This window comes from Penicillium brevicompactum (genome assembly GCF_028827555.1).
Source record: "Penicillium brevicompactum strain IBT 35665 chromosome Unknown utg000001l_segment0_segment0, whole genome shotgun sequence".
NCBI lineage: Eukaryota > Fungi > Ascomycota > Eurotiomycetes > Eurotiales > Aspergillaceae > Penicillium > Penicillium brevicompactum.
Window position 1 is genome coordinate 5,114,123 of NW_026623203.1, and position 13,486 is coordinate 5,127,608.

Genomic DNA, 13,486 nt, shown 5'->3' on the forward strand with positions numbered 1-13,486 from the left:
AAAACTCTTCTTATCAATCCAATTGATTTTATATGACTCCCCGGTGAAGTTGGTTCCCCTTTTAAATACCATCTCATCCCCCCCCCCACCCCCAACATCTTGAACTTGAATAGCATCACGCCAAGCATTCATCTCAAGCCCGGAAAACCTTATTTTGTATTCCGGTCAACATTCCGACCCAAGATCTACGTCACGGCAAAGCGTTTCGTGATCTTTGAAAATAACATTGCTGCAATCGCGTGTGCCTCGGGGTGGCGCCGCCAGATCTTGAGATATGAATCGACAACGAGAGGCCGAAAAGGCCCTCCATGATCAAACAAACATTCTGCCATTCGGGCAGCTGATGGTTGTCTTCAGCAGTCTGGCGATCTCTCTGCTCATTTGTATGGTGGACCAGAATGGAATCAGTGTAACACTGCCAACGATCTCTCGCGATCTCAGTGCCCAGAACACGATATCCTGGGCCGGAACCTCGTCGTTGATTGCAAACACAATGTTTACAGTATTATACGGTCGAATTTCAGACATCTTCGGTCGAAAGATCGTCTATCTTTCTGCATTGTTGACCCTGTGCATTGCCGACCTGCTTTGTGGCTTGTCACAAAACCCGGCCATGTTCTATGCCTTCCGAGGTTTGGCTGGTATTGCTGGCGGCGGCGTCACCTCCCTGACCATGATCATCGTCTCTGATATCGTGACATTGGAGAGACGTGGAAAGTACCAGGGTATACTGGGCGCAGCGTTGGGTTTGGGGAATGTCATCGGGCCATTCATTGCAGCTGCTTTCATCATGCGGTCCACATGGCGCGGCTTCTTTTGGCTGATCTCTCCGCTGGCTGCTTGCTCTGCAGTCATTGGATACTTCCTTATTCCAAACAATGCAGGAAAGGGCAGTTTTTGGGGAAATGTTGCCCGTATTGATTGGTTTGGCGTGCTGGCGTCGTCTATTGGTATCATCTTTCTCTTGATCCCGATCTCAGGCGGTGGCTCATACTTCCCATGGGACTCACCCATGGTTATCAGTATGCTTGTCATTGGAGGACTCTCATTTATTGCATTCTTATTCATTGAATGGAAAGTGGCTACACTTCCCATGCTTCCAGGTGAGTTTCTTACTGAGGTCCGGTTGAGGTCATCAAGCTGATGTTTAAAAAGTGGTCTTTTTCAAAAACAAGGTTGTCGCTACGATCTTCTTGCAGAGCTTTTTGCTTGGAGCTGTTTACCAAGCCAACCTTTATTACCTTCCTCTATACTACCAAAACGCACGTGGTTGGTCACCTATTGTCTCCGCAGCGATGACATCCCCGATGGTCGCAGCCCAGTCAATCTTCTCCATCATATCTGGACAGTACATTTCACGACTGAAGCGCTATGGTGAGATCATCTGGATTGGGTTTGGTCTATGGACATTGTAAGTAATCGACATCCCGACTCCGTACCTCTTAATCATGTACTAACTCTATTTTTCAAGGGGATCGGGCTTAATGCTACTGTTCGGCGACAGTACCCATCCCGCCATCGTCGCCGTCATCGTGTTTATCATGGGTGCAGGAGTTGGTTTCACCTTCCAGCCAACTATCATCGCATTGCAAGCCCATTGCACGAAATCCCAAAGAGCGGTAGTCATTGCGAATCGAAACTTTTTCCGGTGCATGGGCGGTGCATGTGGACTTGCTATCTCAGCCGCTATCTTGCAAGCTACGCTCCGCTCAAACCTACCAATCAAGTTTGCATACCTGGCAGAATCCTCTTACTCCCTACCCTCAAGATCCAACCTCAATGCCACGGAATGGGCATCAATTTTGCACGCTTATGCCAAGGCCTCTCATTCAGTCTTCATACTGCAAGTCTGCCTTATCGGCATATGTTTCCTCGCATGTGTCTTTATACGTGATAGGGGCTTGGAGCGACCAAAGGAGCCTGAAGAAATTGAAGAAGAAGAGCGGAAGGCACAAGAAGAGCGAGATGCGGAGGCTGCCGTGGCAGAAACCCCGGATGAGGCTGGCACTTATCAAGCGCATGGGCATGTTGAGAAGCGCCCTTCTGCATCCACTCTCGCCGATTCATCAATGCCGGCCTCGCGTGCGGAGTTTGCCACCGAGAAGGAAACGCGGGATAACAACTAGAGTCTGACGAAAGACGGATCCATTTGTCGCATTTGTTCTTGTATTTGGTTACCTTGCATGAGCGGTGCATTACGTCGATTTTTAAAGAAGCATTGTAGATAACTCATAGATTAATACAACCCAATCATATACCCGGGAATTCCAGATCAATCTTGAACAAAATCCATAATAATCCCGAAGCGTAGACAACCTTGAAGACATGAGATATGTGAATCCCCTATAGATCGATCGTACGGAAACCGATGCGTGACTTGTCTTGGCATCCCGACACCTCCGATGAGAATCGCCTCATCTCCGAAACTGATTTTCAAGCAAAGCTAATTGGTTATATGACGCCGACGAAAGATGTATGCACTCGGGCAAGGCTCTGAGTCCCCAAGACATGGTACACCGCAAGATCATAACCCGCGGAAGCGAGGGCGTACGGCATGCACACGCTGCAAGACTCGGAAGCAGAAAGTGAGCTCCGATGACCAATCCACCCACTCCATAGTCAGAGGCTCATTGATGTTTAGTGCGACAATGAATACCCGACCTGTACCAATTGCTTGAAAGCCGGAGTCAATTGCGATAAATCTAGCGTGCGCGAAGACGCCGACCGTCAGAATGAGTGTGTGCAGAGGCAAAGTCACAGAGCATCGCTAATGTATCCGATAGTTACACACGCGTGTTGGAAGAGCGCGTGGCATTTCTCGAGGGCCGGCTTAATCAATCCGACTCAGACCGGAATGCTGCAAATCCCACGCCGTCTCTCATTACTCCCCACGCTCATACCATGCCACAGACCTCTACCCCGGGACTTGATAACAATCCTGTCGGAGAGATCGTGGGGCTGCTGGCTCTGAGCTCTTCTGAAGCTCCTGCATATGTCGGAGCCAGCTCTGGTCTTTCTCTTGCTGCGGACCTGGGCGAGATGGTTCAAACGAGTGTTTGGAACCAGTTCATCTCGAAAATGCAGCAACAACAGAATAAAAGCCTGATAAAAAATTCTCGGAATGCAACTGGTCAAGTCCATGGACCATCGGAGCAGCCTACTGCTCCAAAAATTCAAGATCGATCCAGGGTGGAAGAACTGCTGCCAGCAAACGTTGAACCACCCACCGACGAGATGGGGACAAGAATTCTCGACACCTACTTCACTCGCCTCCACTCTCGATATCCTTTCCTCAGACGCAAAGAGGTATACAAGATCCACGAGGAGCGATGGCGACTGGCGAAGACCAAGAGAGAGGACCTCACAAAGCCAGACCAATTTGCCATCTTCAAACTCAACATGGTGTACGCAATCGGTGCCACCATGCTTCAATTAACCGAAAAATATGCTTATACAGCACCAGAGGTGAGATCCAAACATATCGCTACAATCTACGAGAGCTAAGAATTACAGCGATTTTACAACGCTGCATTGAAGCATGTTCCCACAATGTGCGAGGCGCGATCTATTAAGAACATCGAGGCCATGGTTCTTCTTGTTGTCTATCATATCAGGACTGCATCAAGCCACGGCATGTGGTATATGATTGGCCTCGCCATGCGGACTGCCATTGACTTGGGTCTTCACCGCAAGGCGAACGAAAGCAATCTGGACCCCTTCACAACACAGATGCGACGAAGGCTTTTCTGGAGCGTGTATTATTTGGAGCGGGTGGTTTCAATGTCCCTCGGTCGCCCATTCAGTCTATCCGACCGTCATATTGACCTCGACCTACCTCTAGATATTGATGATGACATTGAAGATCCAGCGCTACTCACAGCACCACAGAACCCGAACACGACAACGACGCTAACATTTGCAATCTATCTATTTAAGCTCCGTCGCATCGATTCCAGGGTCCAACACAAGATCTACCGCGCCGACCGACCTCTATCAACCCTTCAACAAAAGATGGACCCCTTATATCTCGAGCTCGAACAATGGAAAGAATCTGCGCTCCTACGATTCAGCGGACCAGACCTCGACTACCCAATGCTTCATTACAACAGAGCCGTCCGACTACTCATCCAACCCTTCCTACCCCTTCTCTCAATAACGGACCCATATTACCGAATCTGTCTCCTTGCAGCAGGAAACATTTGCCAATCTCACAAACGCCTCCATCAGACGCTCGAATACGGCCACTCGTTCCTAGCCGTTCAAACCGTCTTCATGGCTGGCATAACCCTTCTATACGCTCTATGGACGCACACAGATCAAGTCTGGTCCATTCGCATGAGCAACGACATTCGCGCCTGCTCGACAGTCCTATTCGTCATGGGCGAGCGCGCAGCCTGGGTCAAGAAATACCGCGACGCTTTCGAATTACTGGTCAACGCAGCCATGGAGAAATTACAAGGCGACGAGACTGCTCGCAATGCCGGAATGGCTGAATTGATGACCGCTCAATATGGCATGAACTGGAATTCTACGCCTGGAATGCCTAATAGCGATAAATTCTCTTCTGTCAACATGCCTGGCCCTGCTCCTGATATGAATCCCCCACAAACGCAGGCGCCTGATAATGAGACTGAGCATGCGGTTAGGATGGCATTGCAGTTGGCGCCGTGGATCGATCAGAATGAGAATGATCCGCTCTGGATGCCGGATTTTCAGACTCTCGAGAGCTCTTCTGGGACGTTTTGGAGTCACGCTGATACACGGCTTTTTGATGCTCTTTGACGGAAACTAGATATTGATAGTTCGTTCCTAGAGATGAGAAAGCGACCATGATACCCATGCGCCCAATGCCCGAGCTTTGCCAAATTAGAGATACAAGCCTCAGTGCCGCGCTCACGCGCGGCCAAAAAGACGATGATAGTTGCTTGTAAACAGGAGTAGTTATCCATGGATGTATTGGCTTAATCTCGTATTTCGATTGGTAAAGGAAGAGAGTTCAGGTTATCATCAACTTCGGGACCTCTTTTCAACTGTCCTTTCAACTTTCTGTTCGGTTGTCCATCCAAGGTTCCGACTAATTGTCAAGTCATCATGAAGGGTCGAGAAAAGGAAGTCTTGGCTTAACCGTGAACAGAGAATTAGGGATTGGGGATTATTCATATGAGGGAAGAGCAAAGCCCGGAAAAAAGGGACATGATCCTCTCTAAAACCTTTGAATTACTGGCCGTAATTTATCGCCATTCTGAACTCAAGGTGGTATATCGGTGAACCAACTTGCGAGATCGGGCAAGTCAAATCTACCAAGGAATCCGAATTCCTCTTGACCAAGCCCCATTTCGTCCCATGTTGTAAAAGGGTTCCCATCCATGCTATTCAGCTCCTGGCGAAGACCATGATCGTCACATACTGGGTCCACATGCTGTGAAGAGGACTCAGGCCGACTTTGGAACTGATTGGTCTTTGGCTGCGATTGCGTTGTTGACAATAGCGGACCATCTCCGGGTCGGGAAGGAGCTGGAACTAAATTAGTATCGACATCAACAGTCTTAAACGCGAAAACAAACCGGAATAGTTCTGCACAATGTGTTGGTGTGTGACTTGTAAGAATTGTAGCGAGTTGCGGGCAGAAAGACTGAACATGGCCATGAAAGCTAGAATCTCCTCACATTTGCGCCAGCTCTCATCCACAAATTGCGAATTAACTTGTTCGCGAATCGAGTGACAGGAGTATGACATGATCAGGATGAAACCTGCAGTAGAAGTATCTGAAAAGCGTGAGTGAGTGATAAGATGAGGTGCATTGGAGGAAACGAACAGAAGCCATTATACCACCATGCATCAGTCACGCTTGTTCTGTATGTTTGATGAACGAGCGATACCAAGTCAATGGCAGCCATGACACAAGATGCGGCACATTTTGAATAAACGGAAGAGTATATCAAGTTCTTTTCCGCGGGAACTGGGTTGCTTTTATCACCAGAGTCTACGTCAGAGCGCCTTGAGGAGCTTGCTCGTTCATCAGAGCAAAGTTGAGTGAACATAGGGCGATACAACAGGAGTCGTAGGTGTATTGCCCTTCAAATCATCAGTGATTTTGAATCGCGATAAGGAAAGGTCCAAGGATAGTGAACATACCTAGCTCGTAGCACATTTTGTTGGCGTTTGAAGACAGACATGTCGCCACTGCCAGAGCGTTGCAACGGCTCCTTTGTCCAGTTCAATAGCGGGGGTACATTGGCCTCATACGCTGAGAGCTTATCATCGAGTTCCATCAGAACATCCAGACTGCAAAGCTTTGAGCCACGAGGTGAAGATGTGCGATTGCTGTTTGATCGGGTTTGCCAGGCATTGTAGACTTCAGATAGAATAGACTCAAGAATCTTGTATAGCTCAATGGTCGAGACATAGAACGTCAAATACCCCATTTTATGATCACACGACTGCCCACTGAGCTCACAAGGGTCACTTGCTTGAGAGCCAGTTCCCATCTCCGGCAAAGGCACAGGTGAGATATGAGAAGTCACACTCGGTCGTCCGTGGGTCATACTCACAATCCTATTTCCATCGCGTTAGCAAGTTTCCAAAGTATATCGACAACACTGCACCAACATATCCATTATGACGCAGCTATGCCATGTTCGTCGACGGATTTCAATTTCTAGTGGTTTGCAGGACGAGTGGGTAGTCGTTTCGTGCAACCCAAGTCCCTGACCGGCTCGACATGCAAGTCCAATCGCATTCCAGCATCGGTTTGGATAGGGCGTGCTTTGCAGGAGCAGCGAGACTATAAGAAGCGTTTGAACAACGCCAATAGTGCCTATGTCAAGAAGATCAAGATTCACGAAGCGCTTTGCCCGCAGGAAAAAGGAATAGACCGCTGCCTCACGTTCAGCAGGCGGAATATCGGAGAAATGACACCCAAGTGCAAAAATGCAGTTCAATGCACAATGAAATACCATGGAATTTGGACCACAGTCATACGCTCCCCCAAGGCCAATATTGAGTTGCGGCAATTCGGGCTTCGGCGACTTGTTCGACCCCCAGAGATTTTCATAAGCCTGCTCGAAGCTTGGTCGATGGAAGAAGGGGAACAGACAATGAACTCTTTCCCAATAGCATTCTAAGAGGTGGTCTGCCAGGGATCGAGGAGGTAGAGAAAAATCGTCGAATCGAAGATCGACCGATGGGTGTCCCAAATCTCGCCAGAGCCCGGTCTCAGGACCCTGCGTCCGAGAAGATTCGTTTTTGCTCTCACGCAGTGCCGACATATACGACTGCAAGGGCATCGATTCACCGGCCAGACGCATGAAGGAGGCTACCGAGGAATTGCCGTAGTACTGCTGCTCCCGAGGGGAGTCGGTGCCTGGATCATCCTCTGCGACAGAAATTGCACCCATTGCAGTGACGTTGCCGTGGGAGTTGATAGAGGGTGATGGGTAGATACTCCCTGCTCTCGGGCGTGAGGACTCAGGGGATAGATGGGAGGCGCGTGGTGTCCTATAGCTCTCTTCTGCATCTGAAATGTTTCGTTGCGGTGGAAACTTTGGAGCTTGGAAGGTAGAGGCCGTTGAGATTGGACTTGGACCTGACCCCGACACAACAGGCGTCGAGCCCAGCCCCAGCAATCCTTGTGCTGCAGCAGAAGTTCGAGATTCTGTGTCAAGGGTGTCCATATCGTCACCCATTTGACTTTCTGGTGCCCTGTAATCGCCATGCTGGGATGGTCCAGGGGGCACAGCCACACCACCCTTTGCGCATGTCTCTTCTAATTCCCGGATGCGCTCATGAAGTATTTTCAAGTATTCATCATTGCTGGCTGACCTCGCATTATCAATTTTGTATACACATTGCTCAACGGTGTACGAGCGGCGAGCGCACGGTCCGCATATTGGCTTTTCGCCGTCGCACCGGACCTTCTTGTCTCGACAAGTTTCACAAGCCAGCGCAATCTTGCGCCGACGAGGTGTTTCCCGCTTCTGGATTCCGCCTCTTAGGGGCATCTCTGCGACCGCGCTTTGTCCTGTCAGCCACGAGTATGCAATGTATCATGCGACCCACAGCATATCATGAATGAAGTATTTGATTGGCAATCCGGGTGGTGACCGAGAAGAAAGCCTTTGAGGATTGTTGGGGATGGAGCAATCCCGGGGCCCGGAATGCACCCGGAAAGTACGGGGGAGGCATCACGTGCCAAACTCTACCCCACGAAATCAAAGACTCAAAAGTGAGATCGCACGAGGAGCCGAGTAACTTCAATTTAGAGTTTCTTGCTTTTTCTGGGGCCTGGATCTCAATTTGTTGGGGCCTTGTTCTCGGATTTTAGTCGAGTCCGATTTTGGTCAACCTCATGGGTGGAGCCCGGGATGGACCCGGACAGCCTATATCCCGGGTGCATTCCGGAATTGACGTAGTACCCTGCTCCTTTGTTCTTTTATTCAAAAGAATTCCAATCTAATACAGATGCAACTAAATCAAATATAACCCCCGAGCTGTATACACGTGCCTTGTATCTGGAGTTGTCGAACATCCCATCGCCCAAGAGAATCTATACGCTCGACCGCCCATAATCACGTACGGCGACGTACCCGAACAACCAATCCAACCCACTGCGAATAAAACGAATCCCACTGGTTGAAGTGCAGTCATTGCTCGTTTGCTATAAATGAAAATGGAGTACGGCAATCAACACCCTATCATGGACCACGCGACCCTTTCCCATTGTTGTCCTTGGCAAGCCGAAAGTCCCCAGCCGACGATACCCCGAGAGCGATGGCCTGTTGAAGATGGCCTACAGTGGGGATCCGATCCCAGTTTTTGTTATCATGGATTTTCAAACCCTATCGGCACTTGGACAGAGGAGCGGCTCGTTCAAAACCTGATGCGAAACATGGCCAGCTTTTGCAACAGTGTCGACATCGGCTTCGACACCTCAGAAGCTATAGACGAACCATCTCAAAAGTCCACTCTCGATCTTCTGCAATTAAACGGACTATCTCTGCCTATGTTTCAACCCTCCTTGGTCCCCCACAGTGAAAGATTATCCGAAACACCTTCTTCGTCATCTTCACCACCACCATCAACACATCAAGCGCAGCGCTCCTCTCCCGAATCTACTGCGTGCTCACAGCGTCCGAGCTGTACGAGAGCGGAGAACAAGGGACAAAAGAAGAGGAAATGTGTACAGAGACCAGGGCAGAAGTTGTGTCATTGTCGGTCAGAGAAAAAGAGAAGGGAGATAATCGGAGAGCGATACAAAGAGCTTTGCCATATTGTGCCGGGGCTTGAAAAGCATTCATACACGAGAAAGTATGTTCTGGCGGAAGCGGCGATTTGGATTCAAAAGTTACTGCAAGGAAATGACGCCCTTGAGGCACAACTGCAGCAGCTGAAGGAACACGAACGGTTGAACCAGTTGAGACTATTCCCGACGGAGGAAGATGATGATTTTGAATGATACCCACCTGCATGTTTGACTTGTATAGTAAATGAGAATAATTCGCGAGCTGAACATTGGCATCAGATCTGATATCCTTGTCAGGGTAAAGCCGACGAGGCCATGTAAACAGTATGTACATGAATTTCTAGTAATATATGACGATATATCTTAGGCTGAAGTGCCATTCTCGCGCTCCTTCAAGACCTGTCGCACCCGAGGAAGCACGAAGCGCCCGTAGTCGATAGAGTCGTTAAGGTTATCGTAGCCACGGACGGAAATCAAATCCGCACCGAGGTCCACGTAGTCAAGCAGCGAGTCCGTGATTGTCTTAGGCGATCCCACCAACGCAGTAGACGCACCACGTGCATTTGTCGCAGTGACAGTGGGGTACCACAGCGCACGGTCTTGAATTTCTCCACGAGCCGCAATATCAAGAAGACGCTGCGAGCCTACATTCTGAGGAGGCGGCGCGTTGGCAGGGACCTTGCCTTGGCCATTTGCCCGGTGAGTGGAGAGCGCCTCGAGAGTCGCATGTGCCTTGGCCCATGCAAGATCATCTGTCTCTGCAAGGATGGGACGGAAGGTAACCCAGATGCGAGGTCTGTCGGACTCGGGACGACCAGCCTTGTCGGAGGCAGCGTAGATTCGGTCAATTTGCTCCTTTGTTTCCTTGAGTGGCTCGCCCCAGAGTCCGAAGATGTCGGCAAGGGAGCCTCCGATGCGGTATGCCTCGTCGGAAGATCCACCCACTGAGACAGGGATGGTTCCGTTTGTGGGACGCACACGGTTGCTGAATTGCTTGAATTGATAGTACTCTCCCTCCCAATCAAAAGGCTCATCGGACTTCCAAGCACGACGGAGGATCTTAATATATTCTTCCAGACGTCCGTAACGCTGGTCTTTACTCAGGAAGTCGCCTTCCTTGGCTTGCTCTGCATCGCTGCCTCCGGCGATGAAGTGGACGACCACTCGGCCGCGACTTAGCTGATCGAGAGTTGAAAGGGCCTTTGCGGCGACTGTGGGGTAGAGGGTGTTTGGGCGAAGAGCGATGATCACTTTGATATTTTTGGTCACCGAGAGAATTGTTGCTCCGATGGTGAAGGGGTCGAAGGAAGATGAATCATATGGCACCAATGTGTGATTATATCCGAAATCATCTAGAGAGCGCGCATAGCGAACGAGATACTCGGGATCGATGGGCGCACCGGGAATGGGCGCGAGCTCCGTCGACTCATTTGGGAAGGTGACGCTAATGAATTCGGGCATGTTTATTTCTTATTCGGACTGACAGAGAAGATCAACGGAATGATGATATGCACTATGTTATATATGTACAACATACTACTTGGAGACGGGGTGTATAGACATGACGCCAAACGCCGGTGGATTGCGTCTTAGCACGCAACAACTCGGCCACTGATCGGATGATTTGGCTGGCTTCGGACCATTATTCAAGGATTAATGTAACGATTATCTCCCCCTTGTCATGTAAAATAATTATAAATCAGCATTAAACGCCCATCTAGTGCAGCTATTGCGCAAGATGATCATGAACCATCGCAATGCACTATAATAACCTTGAAAGTCTGCCGGGGAACTTCCGCTGTCCCAGTCCAACTTGAGCGTTAGTTGCATCTTGGTAAAACCTTGGAAAGATTAAACAGGACAATCTAGGAGGGCGAAACTGACGCGATCGCTTGGCTTGTTGAGAACATATTGTCCTGTTTGTATAAAATTCATAAAGCCTCCACATTTAGAAACCCAGACGCTGTACTCAGACTTTTGAATTCATTTTCTCGGAGTGTTGCAGGTCGAGCTTCCCGAAGATGGGGAACCCAAGTAATACTCAAGTGGGCGTCTCTCGATCACAGAGTATAGACGCCGGGAATGTGTCCAGCTCTGACGATGAGTCCTTCACGAAACCTACCAAGACATGGAGGAGTATGGTGTGGGATACATGGGAACTTCCGCCGAAGGAGCGCTGGCTGCTCTTCAAGGTTGATGCATTCGTGCTCACCTTTGCGTCAATCGGCTATTTCTTGAAAAATATCGATCAGACAAATGTGAATAATGCTTTCCTCAGTGGTATGGAGGAGGACCTGCAGATGTTTGGCAACCAACTTGTGACAAGTAAGCGACAAATCAAGCCAAGCCTTGAACATATCATAAACTCTACAAAGAGGAAGCGCTAATACCTTTTTTAGGTACATCTATCTGGACAGTGGGATACGTTATCGGCCAAATCCCTTGCAACCTACTACTGACCCGAGTCTCACCACGGTGGGTTATTCCCACTCTGGAAGTCGGATGGGGTCTTGCGACAATCTGTACATCTGCAGTAAAGAATTACCAGGCTCTTTACGCTTTGCGATTCCTGGTCGGCTTTTTCGAGTATGTCGTCCTTTTCTTTCTCAACCTATGCATGGGAATCAAATTACTCACCCAATCCCCAGATCTGGATTCTACCCCGGAATCCACTACATGCTTGGATCCTGGTACAAACCACAAGAGATTGGCAAGCGGGCGATGATCTTCTGGCTAGCTGGATCAGTTGGCTCTCTTTTCAGTGGTTTCCTCCAGTCTGCTGCTTACACAAATCTCAACGGAACAAATGGCTATGCCGGATGTATGTATTGTATTCGGGTGCAAAGATCCAAACCCCTTGATTGATACTGACGAAGAACGATAGGGCGTTGGTTGTTTATCATTGATGGAATCATTACTCTCCCGCTTGCTGTTGCTGGATATGTCTTCTTCCCTAATCTGCCCCAAGGGGGTAAGAAAACATGGTGGACTACCGAAGAGGAGCACCTCCTCTCGATCAAGAGAATGGATGGTATTGGACGTGCTGGCAAATCTCCGTGGACAAAAGCGAAAGCAAAGAAGATTCTTCTGAGTTGGCGCACTTATCTACTTCGTGAGTTTTGTTGCCTTCTCAATCTCAGCAGCCGAGCACGCATTTTGGATACTAATTTATATTTTAGCTTTCCTTTATATCGTCTGGAATAATGGTATTCCTCAGCCAAGTATGGGCTATTGGCTGAAGAGCTTCAACAAAGACCCTCCCCCAGTTCCTGGAACTTCATACTCAGTGCCACAGATCAACAACTGTATGTCCCCAGCATCTGGCTCCCATTTTCTAGGAAAATCCACAAGGCAGAAGCTAACATAATCCCCAAGTGCCTCTTCCAACGACCGCTATTTTGATTGGTATGGGTTTAGTCTGGGCATGGGTTTCAGATGGACCATGCCGTGGTGCTCGGTGGCCATTTATCTACATCGGAGCCGTTATCACAGTAAGTCCAGATGGAGCACCCCTACCAACTTCTTTAAAACTCTGCAGATACTGACGAAAATACTTGAAATAGCTCATCATCAGTTCTCTGTTGCTCAAGCTACCTTTGTACACGGGCATGAAAGGCCGCATGGCTGTATACTGGCTGGCTAAAGTCGGAGTAAGTTACTAAAATGCAACGTAAAGCACTCCCCACACATACTGACCAAATTACAGGAAGGTGCAGGTCCATTGATTTTGAGCTGGATCAACGAGATCTGCTCTGATGATACCGAAATGCGAGCTTTGCTTGTTGCAATGGCTAATGACCTGGCCTATGTGGTTCAGGCAGTGGTAAGTGCCGAAAATCTCAATATTCAAGTACAAAGCTTACACATAAATGCAGGCGCCTAACTTTGTTTGGAAAACTACGGATTTCCCCCGAGCTGCCAAAGGGCATACTTACTCCATCGTGCTTCAAGTGTTACTGAGTATGACCCCCAAGGTGTCAATTCTTTGAGTTTTCCGAGCTGACAACGAGCCTCTAGTTCTTACTACTGGTCTAATCCAACTCCTGCTATGGCGTGACAAGAAGAAGGCCTCGAGGACGGATACGGAGTCACAGGCAGTCACCTTTACGGATGCACCGACCATTGATGCCCACAGGAGAGAGGAACCTGAAGATGGTAGGGACAGAAAAACTCCCAATAACTCCAACGTGAAGTACGTCGGGACCTCCTAGAATACGTGTCTCCTAAACAGAATGTTGGATTGTG

The 13,486-nt window shown here is 49.1% G+C and overlaps 5 protein-coding genes across 5 annotated transcripts; 3 read left to right on the plus strand and 2 right to left on the minus strand.

Annotated features, from left to right (window-relative positions):
• Positions 1–274: 274 nt before the first annotated feature.
• N7506_001711 (putative MFS transporter) lies at positions 275–2,126 on the plus strand (the record flags this gene model as incomplete). The annotated part of the gene is made up of 3 exons (XM_056951007.1): positions 275–1,103; positions 1,156–1,411; positions 1,472–2,126. 3 exons carry the CDS (start codon positions 275–277, stop codon positions 2,124–2,126), a joined length of 1,740 nt encoding a protein of 579 aa, XP_056816922.1.
• A 345-nt stretch (positions 2,127–2,471) lies between these two features.
• On the plus strand, positions 2,472–4,782 carry N7506_001712 (putative C6 transcription factor; the record flags this gene model as incomplete). The annotated part of the gene is made up of 4 exons (XM_056951008.1): positions 2,472–2,585; positions 2,642–2,736; positions 2,784–3,465; positions 3,514–4,782. 4 exons carry the CDS (start codon positions 2,472–2,474, stop codon positions 4,780–4,782), a joined length of 2,160 nt encoding a protein of 719 aa, XP_056816923.1.
• Positions 4,783–5,248: 466 nt separating this feature from the next.
• N7506_001713 (Zn(II)2Cys6 transcription factor) lies at positions 5,249–8,000 on the minus strand (the record flags this gene model as incomplete). The annotated part of the gene is made up of 5 exons (XM_056951009.1): positions 5,249–5,514; positions 5,565–5,765; positions 5,816–6,075; positions 6,136–6,555; positions 6,610–8,000. The coding sequence occupies 5 exons, from the start codon at positions 7,998–8,000 to the stop codon at positions 5,249–5,251; spliced, it is 2,538 nt and encodes an 845-aa protein (XP_056816924.1).
• A 1,604-nt stretch (positions 8,001–9,604) lies between these two features.
• On the minus strand, positions 9,605–10,702 carry N7506_001714 (LLM class flavin-dependent oxidoreductase; the record flags this gene model as incomplete). Its single annotated transcript, XM_056951010.1, has 1 exon — positions 9,605–10,702. One exon carries the CDS (start codon positions 10,700–10,702, stop codon positions 9,605–9,607), a length of 1,098 nt encoding a protein of 365 aa, XP_056816925.1.
• A 560-nt stretch (positions 10,703–11,262) lies between these two features.
• Positions 11,263–13,452, plus strand: N7506_001715 (uncharacterized protein; the record flags this gene model as incomplete). Its single annotated transcript, XM_056951011.1, has 10 exons — positions 11,263–11,566; positions 11,641–11,827; positions 11,890–12,062; positions 12,126–12,353; positions 12,421–12,546; positions 12,617–12,732; positions 12,805–12,891; positions 12,948–13,064; positions 13,117–13,201; positions 13,259–13,452. 10 exons carry the CDS (start codon positions 11,263–11,265, stop codon positions 13,450–13,452), a joined length of 1,617 nt encoding a protein of 538 aa, XP_056816926.1.
• Between the last annotated feature and the right edge of the window lie 34 nt (positions 13,453–13,486).